Raw genomic sequence first — 18,497 nt, 5'->3', positions numbered from 1 at the left:
GACGGGAGTATGAGTCTGGCGAGATTGATGTCAGGTTCAGCCCAAGAAACTCAGTGGGATGATTCAGGAACAGTTCAGTTACTTTATTAGCTTACACCTACTAGACAGAATCTCACCAGACTAACTCTAACCCCCAATGACAGCAACTAAACCCTCTGAATTCCTTAGGGTGGTGCCAGTTTCATCCTCTTAGTTTTCACATGCTCAGGCTGTGGGCTGAGGAGATGCTTGAGATTCCTCTCCCCATGACCTTGGACCTCATCCCTCCAGTCTTCTACCACACTACTCCAGATTCTAGACATAATAGAGAATTAGGCACTCCATAGATTATTTATGTTTTCTCAGCTATCAGAAGATGAGCTGTATAAGTATAAAGAGAAGTGCAAAATGAGAATATATGCAAAAGTGTGCCACACATTTTCCACTTGGTAGCTTTCAGGAAAATGCCAAATCAATAAGCGTTATCCTCACATAGAAGCAAATGTATCTTAGAAGGTAGATGTCCATCCCAGATCCACAGATGCATTCACATGACAAGTTAGCCAAATGCAATTTATATCCAACAAACAAGAAAAAAAAAAGTAAAATACGGCAAGAAATATTATTTCACTACTGAAAATTACATTAAAGCTCTATGGTTTAGTATCAACTAACTGTTTCTTATACTGAAGAAAAGAATACTATAGGGTTTTTTCTGGCAAAAAAAAAAAAAGATTTCTTCTATGAGGGAGATTTTTATAAGTTTTATTTAGATGTCAAAAAGGTATCATTCACACAGAGTAGCTAACCAGAAAGGCTTTGAGACATGAAAAGGAGATAATGGAACTTACCACTTATTTCTTCAGGATAAGCTGTTCAGAAAATAAAGTTATATATAAATGATATCACTCAGGTCTATCATTAATACTATTACAATAGATCATTAAAACCTTCTGTGACTATAACTAAGATATAACAGTGTACAGAATTTTCTCAAAGCTATCATGAGGGTCAGTGAAAAAGCAGAGTGGGAGGAAGGGAGGCATGAAATTATAACAAAAGCAGAAATATAGCCACTTACATTTCCCAATTCAGAGCATTCCCACCAAATAAGGGAAATCCACGCATGACACCTTCCATATGTAATTTTGTTTTGGGATCAGAATAGTGAGTAAGGAGCGATCCTGAAGTACACACCTCAGTGTGTATTTGCACAGTAATGTGCATTTGAATGCTTAGCAGTTAAAACCCATTTACACATCAGAGCAAAATGGCAGACTTTCCTGACATGGTTTTCTCCAAATGAAGTAGGGCTACAGCTTCCAGAAAGAAGATAGACTATGGGAAACATTCAGAGTCCTTTGATATTGTTGACACTTCTGGACTAAGGGACATACTTGAGTGTCTATTCTATTTTAATGTAACCCTCTTTAATATTACAAATTGTTCTCAATGCCTGAACAGAATGGCAAGTTATGATTATTTAGTTGAGGGTAGATTTGCAAACAATAATTTTTTTAGATCTCTTGGAAAACCTTATAGATTAAAAGTACAAACTTACTTGTGAGGTCAACTGTTGGCCATGGAGTTGTGAACATTGCTGATAAGAAAAAACAAAATCTGTTAATATTTGCCCAATACCCTTAGTTATTTATTCATTTTGCAGAATTCTTGCATTGCTTTTCATGTGATAATATCAAAAGAGTATATAATAAATAAAGCAGACTATTAAAACAATATAAAAATGCAACCAGGTATTTTAGAAGAAATAAACAATGATTTGGGCAGCTGATAACATAAAGGAGACACTAAGCCTAAAACAAATTTTCAATTTTTGAAGAAAATACATTGTGGGAGCTCATTTCATCTCCAATGGAAGTTTGCTCCACAAAGAGGACATTTTATGATGACAAGTATAACTTCTGCATATAGCTAAATGAAGACAAGCCACATTAACAGCTAGCAGGACCTCCTCAAGGTAGATTGCATTAAAATATACTGTTCTTGATTTGATTTTATTCTGAGCATTTTAGGACCTTATAAATAAGAATAGCAAATTGGAAATGGCTTAGTAGCTGTTGAACAGCTGACTGTAGCTACATGAATGGGTAAGGATTCCACTGAGCAATTTAATTGCAGCATTCTGCAAGAGTTACCATCTCCAAAATTTTCTAAAGAAGAACCGCATAGAACACATTACAGTAGTCCAAGCTTGAGATTACAGGTCATTGTGGACCACTGTGGGCAAGGGTATTGGTTCAGGAAAAGTCATGGCTATATATCAGCCATTGCTGGGAATAAGTACTCTTGACCCCTGAGCCTAGTTGGAATTTCCTTGACAAAGCTGATTCGATCAGCGCTCACAAGTCTTATATCTGTTTTGCAGGAATAGTGCATCCTCTCCTCAAAAAGGTAAATTATTCAACTTCTGGACTTAAAAACCATCTATTCACAGGATCTTAATCTTACTGGGATACAATCTATTTGCCCACAACTAAAAATAAATTGTATATAAGAAGTTAGAATGCAGCTGGGGCAACAGTGGCTTTTCCAGTAATCACAGTGAAATGAGACAGTACATATCATCATCATCATCATCATCATCATCATCATCATCATCATCATCATCATCATCATCATCCACAATAAGGCCACTGATGATATGCCAGTGCTGCCTTCTAGGCTGCTTTCTGTGCTTTTCCATAGCTTTTCTGCTAATAGCCATAGAAGCTCCTTCCCATTTGCTGTCTTCTCAGTTCTCAGCTGCCCTCTTTACTCTAAAGCAGTATTTCTCAACCTGAGCAACTTTAAGATATCTGTACTTCAACTCCCAGAAATCAGCATGCTGGCTAGGGAATTCTGAGAGCTGAAGTCCAGACATTTTAAAGTTACCAAGATTGAGAAACACTGCTCTAAAGGACAGAACAGCAATGTTATACTGATTAAAATCATTTCAAAATGACCACACTTGCATACATAGAAGATCCTCAGAAACATTCCTGTCCATGTGGAATATAAGAGCTTTATAAGACTAAAAAGAAACAACAGAAGCCACTTTCAATTTGGAGATTCATTAAGAAGATTCCTTCTGTGAGGTAAAGGACACATGCAATTCTATATAATGAAGAGGTTCCATCATGATGATAATGATGATGAGGATGAGGATGATGATGATGGGCTGCAGGTATATCTGGAATGTTGAGAATGTATCAAGGGAGATCTCACAAAATGACTATTGGGTAGCCAGCCATTCACAAAACAGTTGTCATGAATTGTTTAGCCAAAAACCAAACTGGGGAGGATCTCCTTGTCATTCTATGGTCCACCAGGATAGGCCTACTACTCTACAGCTTTGGTTTGCCACTTTCTGGGCTGGTGAGCCCATTTGAACAGAGCACTGAATTGCAGTTATGCATTGCTTGTCTTGAGGACTAAGTAGCCCAAGAATCCTTCTCAGAAATAACAGTAATATTGGATTTCAGACATTGGATACTTTGCTTTGTGTGTCATAGGGCCATGTAAAGCATTTGAAAGAGGCTCAGTGCTAACATGTGTTAGAACAAACAAAGCACAGAAAATTGTGCTTTGCTTAGCCTATGTGTGCATGTACATGGATAGGCAACATTTCCTCTGGGTCCACCGACAAAATAAATTTATTTATTTATTTATTTATTTATTTATTTATTTATTACTAAATTTGTATGCCACCCATCTCCCCCAACGGGTGACTCTGGGTGGCTCACAATAAAAATAAAAAACCCATAAACAATTAAAAATACCCCATAAATAATTAAAATTAATCCATTAAAAATCAATGGTAAAAACAAATCCTATACATAAATACTACAAATATTCAAGATGATAGGGGGCAAAGTCAATTATCCCACAAGCCACCTCCACTGATGCGAGCCCCCATCTGGCCCCCCAGGCCTTCTGGCATAGCCAGGATTTCACACCTTTCCTGAAGGCCATGAGAGCTGTAGCATACCACACTTTGGGAGGCCCTCTTCCTAGATCCCACCAGTCAAAATTCCTTGACTGGTGGGGTCTGCAACATGCCCCTTCTGCTGGACCATGTGGGGCAGGCTGATATAACAGGGGTGAGACAGCTCCTCAGATAACCTGGTCCTGTGCCATGAAAGGCTTTAAAGGTACAAACCAACACCTTGAAATGAAATGGCTCTGCATGCACATTTGTGCCAAGAGAGCTGGGGACACCTTTCAGAGCAGCTGTGTGAGCCTTGTAAAAATTCCATCTGTTTAAACAATGTGAACAGTAACCATTCGTGTTAATGCTATCTTGCAAAATACATCTAGTAAATGTGTGGCATACTCTCTTATGTGAAAGACATTACCTGCACACCATCTTCAACTGAATGGGGCCAAAGAGTCCATGTAGAGGAGCACAGAGTTCACAATGGGTTGAATAAAGGGCTCTGAGGTTGCAAGAGGCCCAGGGCTGTGGCTTGTGCATTCTTGCTCTAGAAAGCACTACAGGTCTAATCTTCCTTGACAAAATTTGTGAGTTCAGAAGAGACTGTAGAAGAAGCCAGAACATTCTCTTGCTTGCACACTTCCTTCTCTTCCTGTCCCCAGAGGTGGCAAAGTCCTGAGTACATGCCACCAAGGGAGGAAGGAACATTGCTGGGAAGGCCTTTCCCACATTCTCTTCTAGTCCCAACTGGAGGGAAGTGTAATGATATGTGGGAATGGCTTTGGGAGATGGGGGAAGAGATGCTGCCTAGGGAATGATCAGATAAGAGAGGTCATAGCCTGCAGCTGCAGAATGGGCAGAGAAAGAGACTCAGAAAGGAACCTCCCTATATTCTCAGGTGATAAAAGAAACGGCGGGAGATTTGTACCATCAGACTTGCAAGATTCTGTTAATGTAGCTTTACAATAAAGTAAAATTAGTTTGTCTAGTTGTGTTTCCTGTCTGGTCTACCTGGGAGGGCTGACAGGAAGCAAAAACAGAAGACAGATTGCTCTGTATTTGAAAAGACTTCAGTAGGGCATAAATTCTGGCAATGACTTAAACTATTCATACAGTTTTGAAAAATCTGCAGCCTTTCTGAAGTAAGGTTGGATGAGTTTACCTTTGGGTAATTTCATTGCACGGGATTAATACTGGTTGGATTGGAGCTTATCTGATAGTCATGACAAATCTAAATCTGGAATCCCAACTTGCAAGAGTTCTGAGACTTGTGCAGAGAAAGGAAACATATATCCTAAGGTAAAATGTCAGCAAAAACCCACATGGTATGAAAAACAGCAGCAACTGTAAGTATGCTTACCTCCTATATCGTAAAACGCAATAAAGCCTTGGCCTGGTGTATTAGATTTTCTGTATAACACCATGGTTATCATGCCTGAATAAGAGAAAAACATCTTCTCTAGTCCACTGCATACTTTCCCAAGTAGAGTTGACCTATGTGCTTCTCCATTATAGACAGCAATGTATTCAGTAGCACAATCTAACCTGAGGAGGGAAAAGTACACAAAAGTAATCACTGACAGGACAACAGTGTGTCATTGGAAACAAAAGCTCTTGGTTCCCCTTCCATGCCAAAAGACCCATGAAATGGCAGGTACTAAAATGACTGAACAGTATTTGGAAGGAAAATACTTACGAGATATAACGAATGGTTAATCTTATTGGACTGTGATCAGTGGAGTTGATTGTCCAGACACACTGTTGAATACTTCCATCTCCAGGGTAATCCGGGCCCAGAAATGATCCCGTAACTTCTGAGAATGTCTCACCACATTCAAGGGGTACTTCAGTTATAAAACAAAAACAGTTCAATGATGTATTTCAATAATATATTAAATTATATAATATTTATTGTATAACTCTATAAATTATATGGTGACAATTTATACATTAATTTAATTTAAGAATTGTTAATTTAATTAAATATTAAATGATTAGTTTAGTGTAATACTTTGATTACTGTATATATTTAATGAAATGTACCATATCTTATACCTTTTAGTAAAAACATAGCTACCAGCTTCGCTATGATCTGGAGGCTGACTCCTATAAGCACAGGTGTGTTTTTTTAATCCTATTTTTCAGTTTGTTTCATCTGCACTGTTGGGTTCTTATGCCTTACAAAATTAGTCACTTGGGCTCATCATAATCAGCACAAGCAGAGAGTTGACATAGACCAAAATATAATATGATAAAATTATTAGGGCACAGCTGTAAGAAGTAAAAGTGTGCCTTTTCCTGGGCATGTTTTATTTTGTGTGAAGACAGAGCAATAGATGTCATCATATTAATCCAAGGTCTTGCATCTCTTGTAATATTGCCTGTATTAGCTATGTAGTTTGACTATCCTGTCTTGAAATACAAAATTCATGCTATTGGCAACATAATAAAAGACTGGTGAATTAAAAATGTCTGGAAGCAAGGAAATTCAGAGCATTCTACAATAGGTGCTTTTAATGAATTGAAAATTTGCAAACAGAGCTCATATGCACCCTTTGAACATTTTCATGTCATTTGCTTGCTGGCAAATTATTGTGCTAAAAAGTATTCTGTAGTGCTGGCATAGCCAAGACTAACTTTCTGGATTATATTATGTAGATGCTGTACTTACCTGTTGCAGAAAGATGCTGTGGCCTGGTAGTTGCTCCTTTAAAAAGAAGGAAAAAAGGGAGAAAGGTAAAGATGAATTATTTTGTCATTACCTCATATGTGGTGGAAATTGAGTCTTGAGTTAGTCTGATCATATTATGTTGTGTGTGTGTGTGTGTGTGTATGTGTGTATGTGTATGTGTGTGTATTTTAGGGAGTTAGCCACTAGAAGGGCAGCATAAACTTCTCTTCAGTAAACTTCTCCTTACTGGTCTATCATCAGCAAAGCACGAAAAGCTTTGAGGGCTTTCATAATACATCTGGGGTAGAATTTTGAGTGGGAATCTTTGTAACTCATGGAAAAATTTATCAGATCTGACCATGTTAATCATCCCCATGCACTAGTATCTCAGTTGTTTGGCTTATAATTAATTATGTTTATGCAAGAAAATAAGAATTTTAATCTGCAGCTATTGGTTACTTGGAAGATAGCTAGCTCTTGTACCAGGAGAAATAGAATAGACGGGATAGATTTTCCCCACCCCTTAAAATTTTCACTCTTTGCAGTGCAGTGCCTATCTATTTTATTGACTTATAGTCAAATCCAATTTTTTAAAAAATAGAACAATATGATGCAGATCAAGTTAAGGATAGAAATCTAAGGTTGTTGTGGATAGCCCTTTTGTTAAATGATGATCAGGCCCAACACCTCCTGATGGCAAACATGATCAAGCAAAACTTTACTACTCTCTTGGAGATTTCAGGTGAAAGGTCTGCAAGTAAAAAGTATGTAATTTCCATATCTGATCAACCCAGACACGAGGAGAGAAATGGGAATATAGGCTCTGTGTGCCAAGTACAGTAAAGGAGATAATGGAGTAGGACATGTGCTGCTGATCCCATAGTTGATTCAGAATAAATGCAGAAAAAATATTATTAAATCTTCCTTCCATCAACTTTGAAGGTGAAGCATTAAATTTTGCGAGTGCAAGTGCTTTTCTGGGTAGCAGAGTTAATGTCTTAAAGATACTTGGGGGACATAAAAAGGCTATGGAAGAGGTCCCTAATAGAGGGGATTTCTAGATCTAATTCTCTGTATATCCAAATCAAGGACTTTCTGTTTAACTGTATATCTCTGTCAAAACCAAGTGATACTAAATTGGAACAGAAATGCAGCAAAAGAAACAATCATTGGCACTATCTTCTTCCAGGCAGATATAAACTTATTGTCAGAAGTCACATGAGCCAGCAACTCAGCCCCAAAGGAATGACTCAGCCAATATTTTAGGAGACAGATTTAATTATATCCAAAGAAAGACATTTAGAGTGTTGTAAGAGGCCTCCCAATAATTGTAATAAATTTTGATTTGATTACAGTTTCAAAGTGTGATATTAAATACAGAACTAATACCAAAGAAGAAAAGACTTATAACTTTTCCATTAAATAGTTTGATTGCAGCTAAACTGAAATATTCCTACTGTAGCTGGCATAGCTAACACTTGATCTTGCAACCTTTTTAGCCTGGGTTGCAAACTCATGAATTTGATGCACTCAGCAAGTAGAGGAGGAAAATAATTAAATATTAAATATTCGTTATCTGCTTAATATGAGAATAATTGATTTCCCATTTATGCTGTCAGTGTCTCTGAAGGAGAGTGATTAATTTCCAACCCCTTGGTCTGGTCATATTTGTCAATGATAAGAGGAAACAATGAACAGTGTGTATATTTTGCAATGTCCTCTCTTCTGTGCCTACTTCACAGACTTTTTATCATTAAACAAAATTTGTGGCATTGAATCAATCCATTAATAGAAGGTGACACTTACCAGATACTGTAGATGCTGCAGAAAAAAAATAAATAAAACTTATTTAGTTTCAACAAGCATAATGGTATGTTTTTGGAGACCCCGTGGCAGTAAACTTATCATTTCTGCCATCCAACCATAATATTCCTCCTTGATGCTATTCCTGTCTTTTATTTATTTATTCTTCATATTTGTATACTGCCAGAATTCAAAGTGAGGCTCTGTAGTAATACCATTATAATGTGAAAAAGTATTAATGGAACTCTAAGTGAAGCTGCTAAATATTGCGATATGAGTATTCTTAATCACTCGTGTACTGTATGTCAATCACCCGATTGCACAGTATTCCCAGATCAATATCTGCAATAGCCTGAGTAATTACCCAGACTTTGGGTAACTGGAATAGCAAAATGGCATTTGGCACGAACTATGGAATAGACTGACGTTGTATTTGTGTGGAATTTAGACCAAACCTTTAAACAATCTACTTCCTTCAATAATGTCTGTTTACTTTCTAATATCCCTGGCATATTAAGTCCCAATATAAAGTTTTCTGAAAACATAAAAATGAAGATTATATTCAATCAAGAACTGTATACCAAATCTTAGAATATTGCTTTCTTCATACTGAGAATGACAGCTGAAAACTTCCACATTAAACATTTGGTCAATTATAGTGTGAGATTTGATTTATACTGAATATGGCATGTCTCTATCCATTTCAAATCTTGGAGATGACAGTTAGCCAATTACTGTTTTTCTGGATAACTTAGATCAAATTATATTTCAATATAGAGGAGGAGGAGGAGGAGGAGGAGGAGGAGGAGGAGGAGGAGGAGGAGGAGGAGGAGGAGGAGGAGGAGGAGGAGAAGAAGAAGAAGAAGAAGAAGAAGAAAAAGAAGAAGAAGAAGAAGAAGAAGAAGAAGAAGAAGAAGAAGGAGGAGGAGGAGGAGGAGGAGGAGGAGGAGGAGGAGGAGGAGGAGGAGGAGGAGGAGGAGGAGGAGGAGGAGGAAGGAAGGAAGGAAGGAAGGAAGGAAGGATAACAAGTATGATCTGGGCTGAGTCCACTGCTTAGAAATTAGTATTACATTAGCTGAATCAATCATTGTTTTCCTTGATTTTTAGTTTGAGGCTTTCATTCCATTATCTATTGTAAGAAAAACCTGAATCTGGTTGTGCAGAGTTTATTAAAAATACTTGCAGCAATCTGTGCTTAGATCTGCCATTAAATTTATAGCAGGAAAATCCCTAGCCTTATAATTGCTTTTTTATTGCACAAAACTGGAAAAGCTGCATTTAGTGCATCTCATACTGAGACATATACTGCACTGAGCTTGACTTTTAGGGCAAATATGATGGATTGAGTAGTTTATGGCTCGTGCTGATAGAATCACAAAACTGAAACAATAATCCAAACAAACAAGTTAATCAGGTCTATCTTGTTCTTCTGCATGTGTGGAATTCATAACCCAATCCCATTCAAGTGTCTCAATTCAATTTCTGCTGTTTAGTTACTTCTAAGTAAGTAAGGTTCATGTTTAGCCATCACTAACATTAGCTAAATATCTAGTCAGTCCATAATCTGTAGACCAAATTATATAGTCTGACTGGTGAACATAGATTACAATAGATCACAGCTGTCTCAGAAAGTAGCAACACTTAGGAGACCTTGGCTGATCTTGGAAACTACATAGAGTCAGCCCTAGGTAGTACTTGGATAGGGATTACCTGTGAATACCATGGCTGTTAGATTAGGATAGGAAGGAAAACAACTGTCTGAAGGAGGCAGTGGCAAACATCCACAATGTTCCCAAGAAAACTGCACTAGCACTACATTCTAGTCATTGTACTAAAATGTTGAACAATTCACATTGTCTGTTCTTCAGTTCATTATTATTTAGCTCATTTCCAGCCTTGTATATGGAGAGAATAAAATAAGTATCCCCTTACCCAAATCAAACCCAGCACATTACCTGTAGCTGAAAGCTGTAGCACCCAAAGGAAGATCACTGTGTGATCCATCTTGGGGAAAGATTCCAGAAGAGTTTAAAACAGTAATCCTCTGGCAGGGATCATCTGTGAATATATACAGTGCAGAGTCTGAAACTTGATCTGCATTTTTTCATCAGCTCAGGTGAAAAGGAAGTTATCTTGAAAGTACTTCAAGATGCCAAACAATGTTTGGTAAACTGTGCCAACAATACAGGTGCATACAAATGGCATTTTCCTTATCTTTCAATTTATATACTTATTGTATAAACAGTCTCGAAAGTGAAGCCCAGATTTGTCATCCTATTTCCTCTCTTTTTTGGTAAGAGATATTTTCCAGGAAGAAAGGAACCAAAAGATCTATGGATTTGAAGTGGTATCAAATGAATAGCAACAGTACACCATAAATCCATCTAGCTACTTTGTGTAGATGGGAACATTCTCCATATCAGGGAAGTTTATAAAATTGTGGTATGCTTGACAAGTGACAACATCTTAAGAGGACATTTTCATTCAGCTGCCTCACAGAATATGATGGAAAATATAAATGGATGATATCCAAAGAATCATGACATTACTTCAATGTGCTCAACAGGAACTTTGAGTTTTCCTTTTTTCAAAGTCCCAAATACTACAGTCTGTACTATAAGCTATTTTTGATATTTCAAGGACTTTCATACATATTTTGTGAGGATGCATGAGGATTTGCAATGCAAAGTAAGTAAAATTCTCCTAGATGCTCCTAAAGTAGTTCATTTTCATTTTGTCATAACTCATCAAGGCTGCATTCTGTGTAAATTCTGCTTAGGGATTAGAATCTATTAAGATTTGTTGAATAATATACTCTAAGCAGCACAGGAATGCATATTCTGCCCCTAATCCCTGCCCTGCCTGAGAGGTAGCAGTAGAATCAGGTATTTTGGCTGCTAGCAAAATTAGGGGATGTAACATAGTTAAACACTCACAGGAACGTGAAAGCAGAGGGCATTTTGTACACATGTTCAGTGAGAATCAAGGTACCAAAGCTATTAAGCAAAATGAAGTGGCCAGTTTGAGTGACAAACTAAGTGTCAAGTTGGGTTAGAGCCTCCATTAGCCAATACCCTCCCAATCAGTTTCTTAGAACAGCTGCTTTATTGTATCTAAACAAGATTTGCTCCTCCATAAACTTTGCTTTGGGCTGCCAAGCACAAGGTTAGTAGCACTGCTGCTGTTCTAGAAGCAATGTATGGGGGAGAGTAGCAAGTCCTCCTCTAGACTTAAGTGAGACTTTTGTGTGTGTGTCTTGCATTCTTATACAGTTAGGATCAGATACTATTGTATAGACTTTGATCCAACACTGGATGTTAGAAATTGAACATTTATAAAACCAGAGCTCTTGGGATTTGATTTAAACTCTAGCTGCCAAAAAATAAGATATATGGAAGTTCATTCATGAATATATACTTATATTACTACATTCCTGGGTTTAAACACTCAAATGCCTGTGCTGACTGGGTTTAACAATATTTCTCTGAGACTTCGTGTCTCATTGTAATCTGAACCCGGGCCTTCATTTGCAGAGTTCCCAGAACTGGCTTTATATGTGATTCTTCAGGTCCATCTTTAAATGCAGGCTTTTCCGGGAAACATATGAGTCACAACATGCTCTATGTGCACCTAACCTTAGAGGAGAATTGGAGTAGAATCCTTTGGAGAACAAACCTTGCTATTCAGCACAGCAAATGTGGAAGTCAAATGAGTGGGACCAGTACTTAACTGGGTACCTGAATGCCTGTTATCCAGGTTTCAATACTCTATTCAGGTTACATGTCAAGAACATGTGTACAGTCCCATTGACACAGCTTGAATTACTTGTTTTTTAAAACTGTATCTTTTCATGATTCCTCATGTTTGATCCTGTATAATAGAGCAGAACATGAAGAAATCAATGTACCAGTAGAATGAATCAAATATTTCTTGCAACCCTCGATCCTTACATCAATCCACGAAAGTAGTTACTCTAATAATTCAAAACAAACAAGATTGTCTCATTTCAAAACTCAGAACTTTCTCAGTGTTGTTCTATATCAGTTATTAAGCCTGTGATTATCAGTCCTGATTCAGTCTGAAACCACTTTGAAATTAAATTAAGAGGGGAAAAGATCAGCCATAAGCTATAATGGAAAAGGATCATAACACTTGGAGCTGCTTCATTTTTAAATGTTGTATTTATTTTTTGGTAGAAAGAGAAGAAGATATCTAGGATAGTAGACCCTTTAGGGGTCAATAACCCTGCCAAGCATCAGATGGATACCTTCAAGTATTTCACTGCAATATATATTTGAAATATTTCCTTTACATCTCTTTTAAGGCTGAGATAGCAGGAATGAAGAAAGGGCTCCAGGACAGCATCCAAAAAGCTCAGCAAAAGGCCTACGTTGTGCTGAACTACTGAAGAGAGGTTTCTATTCTAAGTTTTTAAAAATGTTTTAAAAGTAAGCTCTTCCTTTCCCATGTTCTCTTCTAGCATGCCGCCCTTGGCACAACATTGAAAAGTGATAACTGACTTGCCCTTGCATCCAATCCAATGTTTTCTGAGCTCTCACAAAAGGTTGGCAAAGCAAGTTTTGGCCTTTCTGGGAAGGATCCATTCTTTGAAAGCAGGACATAGTTGAACAAATAGTTGTGATTTCTGGGAAACAAATTGCATTAGTTCGTAGAGCCAAACTTGCACGTTGAAATACAGCACCACAGAAATAAGAGACTATAGAGAAAGAAAGAAGTTGGCCCAGAGAAAATGGCATTCAGATGCCTTGTGAACCCCTCTTAAATTCTTAAAAGCACTTTGGGCCACTGCCTATAAGCATTAGCCTAGCACTTATTTACTCACTCTTGGGAGACTTAAACCTGCTCCAAACATTCAGTTAAGATGGAATCTCCACTGTTTTGACAGGAATTGTAATGTTCCATTAGCTCTAACAAAAGCAAAGTTAAGATAAGTCGCTGGCCATGTGAAATAAGTTAAGAGCAGAGAAAGGTATTTATTTATTTATTTAAATTCATAGGCCACTCAACTCCAATGGATGTACAAGACTCATCATTTGGGGAACAGAAGTTTCTGGGGAACATCAGAGTGTTCACTGTCCTCCTTCTCCCTTAGAATTCATTGATCCAATCATTCCTGGAATAGTTTAATTGTTTTCCAGAAATAGCTCTTTTGGAACAGGAGGGAGTTTGTGGTGTTCTAGATGTAATATTTTGATATGTCCTGTTTCATGGACACACCATGTCCAGAACACTGCAAACAACTTCTGATTCTGGAAGTTTTACTTCTAAAATCCTTCCAGAGTACCCTTGGAGCAACCAGATCAGCATATTCCAGAAGAAAAATAGGATGTTCTGGTGTTCCCTAGAATGCTCCAGTCCAGGAATCAATTTTGCACATAGTAAAATTAATCCTAAAACAATTTTAATATCTCAAAGGGTTCTGAGGAGATAAAATAATTAACCAGCTAGCTACTCATATCCAAGAATATTCTCCATACATGGAAATGAAGTTGCAATGTTGTATACTGCCTATGAGAACCTCAAAAGAAAAGCCACTGGATGTGTAAAGCAGTTCAAATAGCAATTTAAACAGCAGCCATATGATGTGATATGCAGCTTCAAAGTGATCCCTGCTGTGACAGAAAATCTGATTCTGTGGGGTAATTCAGTCAAAGCTTCATTGAATTAAAGTTCCTCCTCAAAGCTTTTCAGACCTATTAATTGTAATTCAGGCCTGCTCATTGATGCTTGTGCATGTTCTCTAAGTATTCAACAAATAAACATAATGTAAAGGCTGAGAAAACCATAATCTCAGTCAAGGAAGAGGTAGCAATAATACAGTTATTTGAAGCCAGGTACTAAATAGTACAAAGATGGAAGACATACTTATATTGGCATGGGAAAGATAAGGTAGTGCAGACAGCCAAGAATGGGAAACTGTATGATTAATAAATGAATAAGGAAGAGGTTTAGTGGCAGTTCAATGACATGTCAAGGCCTTCGCATTTCAAGTGCCAAAAGAGAATGGGAAATCACTCAAGCAAACCTGTTAATCTAAAACATTCTAATTTTTATCAGCAACAGTGTTTGCAAAAAAATATTTACAAGGAAATTCACTAATTTATCTTCATCATCATGAACATGAACATAGTGAGGGTCAGTTATGGTGAAACATGTTAATATCATACACACGCACACAACTAATGACCTCCAATCTATGATCATTTTAAAAACAAAATATCTTTCCAGGAAGAAATATCTTATAGATAGTTCTGCTTATGCATGTGTATTGATCCTTTGCTATTCAGTGCATTGTTGTCAATATGTGTGACATGTTTTAACAATTTGATTGTCAAATGAAAAGGAGGGGACCAACTAAGTAAGAAGCAAACCATGGAGAACTAGCCTTAAGTGCATCAGAATGAAAATAGATAATCTGCTTCTTGAAGCAGGACTTCTGCTGGTTCTGAAATTACATTATACATGCAATTCCCATGATTTCACTGTCAAAGCTGGTGGTAGAGAACAGGGGAGGATGAAGCCTGACCCTTTATTCTCCTTTTCTACATTTAAGAAACCACTGAGATTTTAGGTGTAGTAGCATTTCTGTTTATGAAAATTCTCCATTTATTGGACCGGGGCCTATCCAAAAGTATACAGATCTAAATTCGACAGAAATAAAGCAATTTCTTCCTTTTCAGCTTTGCACCTACTGTAACATCCTTGTGGTGTCATTTTGACTAGTTCTCCCAGGGGTGCTATGGATTATATTCAAGTGTATATTTCCAATAATTAAATCAAACATGCCCTCTATGCCCATTCCTTATCAGGGCCTAGGAATAGCTAAGTATGTATGTCTTCTTTTTAGTGAACTGAATAAACAGCCACAATAGTACAGGATATAATTTGGAAAACTTCGTTTATAAAAACACAGATTTTTCATAATCCAAAGATTTTACAGTTTACCTTTTTTTTTTTTTTTTTTACCTCCAGCTTTCCTACTGGTGTTCTATGAAGAGTGCAGCCCTGTGGGTTGCCTTGAGGGAATAAGTGATTGGACTCTGACTCTTGGCAAAAGATTTGAATGGCCAGGACATGTTCTTCCTTGGGAAGTAATTATTAGACTCATTTCCCTGAAGTTTTTTTGAATCACTAAAAATACTTGAGAGTGGGCCAAAATACATCAAGGCTTTCTTGCTGTAACTGTACTTGACTAAGAATCTCCCAGCTGAACTATTATATTCTGGGCTGGCCACTTTGGAGGATTGCATGGAAATGTCAGCTGAACTGGTTGCAACTTCTACCTTGCTTAATGTGAACTAGTTGTCAGTCCAATTCCAAAGTCACATAAATATTTCTCACAACATGTGAGAATTAAAATATGACCTGTCTTTCAAAACTTTTTCTCAGCTGATGATAGTGTTAAGCTAGCCAGACTGGAGATAACTTGATTAAAAGTATAGAACTTTCAGAAACCTAGCTTTCTACTGGAGTGAACTTATTTTTTAGCAGGATAAATAGCAAGCATAAAAAGAACAGAGGTGCTTGCTGGATACCTTCATCCTAGACTAGACTATTAGGAAGGTCTGTAGAGACTTTTGAACCACATTATATGGGATGAAATGCCAGCCCCATCCCTTCAGATATTCAACCTCACCCTGCGACAGTGTGTTCAAGAGCATGGCAAATGGCCATATAGTAGTGTACCCACTACACCTCTAATTGATAATACCTGAAGAGAGTCCAATGGGAAGCTTAAACAGAGATAATTTTTATTTGGGTCTAGCTTTATACATATATCTGATCTGAATCTACCTACACAGATATGTTCATGATGACCTACTGTATATAATCCAATCAACATGTATTTTTAGATACCATTCATTTTAGAGGGAAAAAAAGCATATTCTTCAAATCCCTGTTATAGAAGTTAATGAACTTTTCAAGTCTTTATTTTCCAGTTCTTAATTTTAATGTAAAAGCAAAATCAACATAAATTACAGGAATGTCAATATATGTCAGAAATACTGATCTTGCTATTGAGGACACACTCCATCCAATAATTAGTTTCATCTCAATTAACTGGGCATTGGATTGTATCCCAAGATTTTAAGTCCTCACATTATCTCATATGGAATTGGTCTCCTCCACTTGCTTTTCAAAATAATTCCTGCAAGAGTCATGACAACAACTGCAAGGACGACAGCAGCAACGATGTAAGGTACGTGCGAATCATGAGCTGCCAAATTTTCTTGGACTTCTTGCTTTGCTTCTGCAAAAAATCAGAAGAAAAAATGATACATCATCTGCTTGGACTGTGATTGAAAACTACCCTAAAAATTAATTTTCAATTAATCATAAGCCAATATGCATATAACCTGCTTGAAAATTATTTATCAGGAACAAGGAATGCTGCAGGATAGGCAGCAGGAATCAGGATAATAATTTTAACAGTAATTTCAAATTATATCTTGCTTTCTAGCCATTCCCCCAATTTCTCCTGCTACTTGCTCTATCATCTTGAAAGAACTGAATGGCATTGATTATTTTTAGAATCCATTAAAGAACTTGCTAAGTGTTGTTTCAGTTTACCAAAGTTTCTGTTCTGAACGCCATCCTTCTGAACTTCAATTGGTCCAACAATGACATCTAGGTGTTCCTGATAGGAGCCTATATCTCTCTTAGATCTAGGCAGACAACCCCGATTACATCTTGAGTTATAGTCATAGGCTCTGCAAACCACCACTTTACACTGCAGGTAAACTGATGGGTATCTCTGCATGAATACAAAGGCTTGGAAGGAAAAGCGAACAATGTTTTTATTTGGTGAGTAATGATTCTGATAAGTAGGTTCTTTATAGCACCTGCGTGAAAACAAAATAGAAGATTTATTGGCATTAGTTAGCACTCCAGTTGCTGTGTTTATTATATTCTTATTTATAAAATTTCTTTCCCATAATTTACACATGAAAAATAATCCAAATACAATGACTGTTCTACGTATGGAAGTAAAAAAAAAAAAGATATCCTTAATAATGCTGAAACAAAACATACATTCAGTTCAGTTCACTTATTGCTGTGCCCAACTAATGAGCTTACTCTGAGTAAAGACAACTGAATATGAAAAAATGGCACTATATTTGAGTTCCAACACTGGTATCCATGGGAGGGGAGGTCAAAACAGGCAAGATGGCATTTGTGGTTTTGACACATTACAAAAGGGGCTGAATCACCATCTTGCATGTTTTGACACCCCTTCCCCTTTCCACAGATGCCAGTAGTCCCAAAACATACCTGCTCAGACAAAGTATGTTATTGATTTCTCATACTTGAATTGTTAATGTTTAAAAATGTGGAACATGTTTTGGCAAGGAAAAAAAAAATCACCATTGTAACTGAAAATGTCATCCAGTTAAACTAACTTGTATTAGTTTCAGACCAGAAAAAAAAAAAAGAAGAAGACAACTATCATCAGACTACATAAATCAACTTATGTATTATTTACAAGAAGTTCTAATGGGCACTATCTTCAATGACTTTAACAAGCAGGACAGAAATTCATGGGAAATCAAGTCAATTAACATTTTTTGGGGGGAAGGACTTTGAATATCTGAGCTTTGAATATCTGAGACAGGGGAATCCTTCTTGTGATCTTCAAGATATCTGTTTAGACATTGTTGAAGAAAGAAGGAAGGGAATGCACTGGTAAAAGACCTATAAGGGAATGCACTGGTAGGAAAAACCTATAAGTGTGGAATTTTTATCTATTCTAAGATGTAACATATTTGATATCAGACAACCCTCCATGGGAAATTCAACTCATCTGATGAGTAAATACAGAGGGATCTTCACTAATTGATTATTGCTATACACAAAAAATTAAATCTTACTTAGTGTGTTCTAATCTTGTTTCACATATTTTATTAATCTTCTTAGGCTGCTCTTTGTCCTATTTGCTAAGCTAAGTGGAAAAAACTAGCCAAGCTTGGCTGATCTCACAAAGCTAAGCAGGATTGGGTCTGTTAGTGTTTGGATGAAAGACCATGAGGAAAGAGATATAGACTAGGGTGAGAAGGAAAGAAGAAAGCAAAGCCTTCCATGTTGTTCAAA

General features: G+C 37.0%; 2 protein-coding genes across 5 annotated transcripts in view; both read right to left on the bottom strand.

Moving 5' to 3' along the window:
• The window catches only part of LOC103053181 (putative DMBT1-like protein), a 38,115-nt gene extending 27,686 nt beyond the window's left edge, over positions 1-10,429 (bottom strand). For 2 of the 3 annotated variants that reach the window (XM_088131898.1, XM_088131901.1), the window contains exons 1-7: positions 10,343-10,429; positions 8,391-8,405; positions 6,585-6,620; positions 5,610-5,757; positions 5,274-5,458; positions 1,541-1,579; positions 831-851 (exon numbers count right to left, since the gene is read on the bottom strand). In XM_088131898.1, coding sequence (XP_087988024.1) covers positions 831-851; positions 1,541-1,579; positions 5,274-5,458; positions 5,610-5,757; positions 6,585-6,620; positions 8,391-8,405; positions 10,343-10,391 — 493 coding nt within the window. In that variant the 5' untranslated portion in view covers positions 10,392-10,429. The remainder of the gene's footprint in view (positions 1-830; positions 852-1,540; positions 1,580-5,273; positions 5,459-5,609; positions 5,758-6,584; positions 6,621-8,390; positions 8,406-10,342) is intronic. The other variant, XM_088131899.1, reaches the window with a different exon arrangement.
• A 5,708-nt stretch (positions 10,430-16,137) lies between these two features.
• DMBT1 (deleted in malignant brain tumors 1) overlaps positions 16,138-18,497 on the bottom strand; it is a 53,058-nt gene continuing 50,698 nt past the window's right edge. For both annotated transcript variants that reach the window (XM_088131896.1, XM_088131897.1), the window contains 2 exons: positions 16,980-17,251; positions 16,138-16,659 (listed from right to left, as the gene is read on the bottom strand). In XM_088131896.1, the coding sequence (XP_087988022.1) occupies positions 16,505-16,659; positions 16,980-17,251 (427 nt within the window). In that variant the 3' untranslated portion in view covers positions 16,138-16,504. The remainder of the gene's footprint in view (positions 16,660-16,979; positions 17,252-18,497) is intronic.

The sequence above is a fragment of the Python bivittatus genome, unplaced genomic scaffold (assembly GCF_059951505.1).
Source record: "Python bivittatus isolate LINGU-HERP-01145 unplaced genomic scaffold, Pbiv_v1 ctg000980_np1212, whole genome shotgun sequence".
NCBI classification, from domain to species: domain Eukaryota; kingdom Metazoa; phylum Chordata; class Lepidosauria; order Squamata; family Pythonidae; genus Python; species Python bivittatus.
Note: the sequence above shows the minus strand (reverse complement) of the source record. Positions and strands in the feature narration are given on the sequence as shown.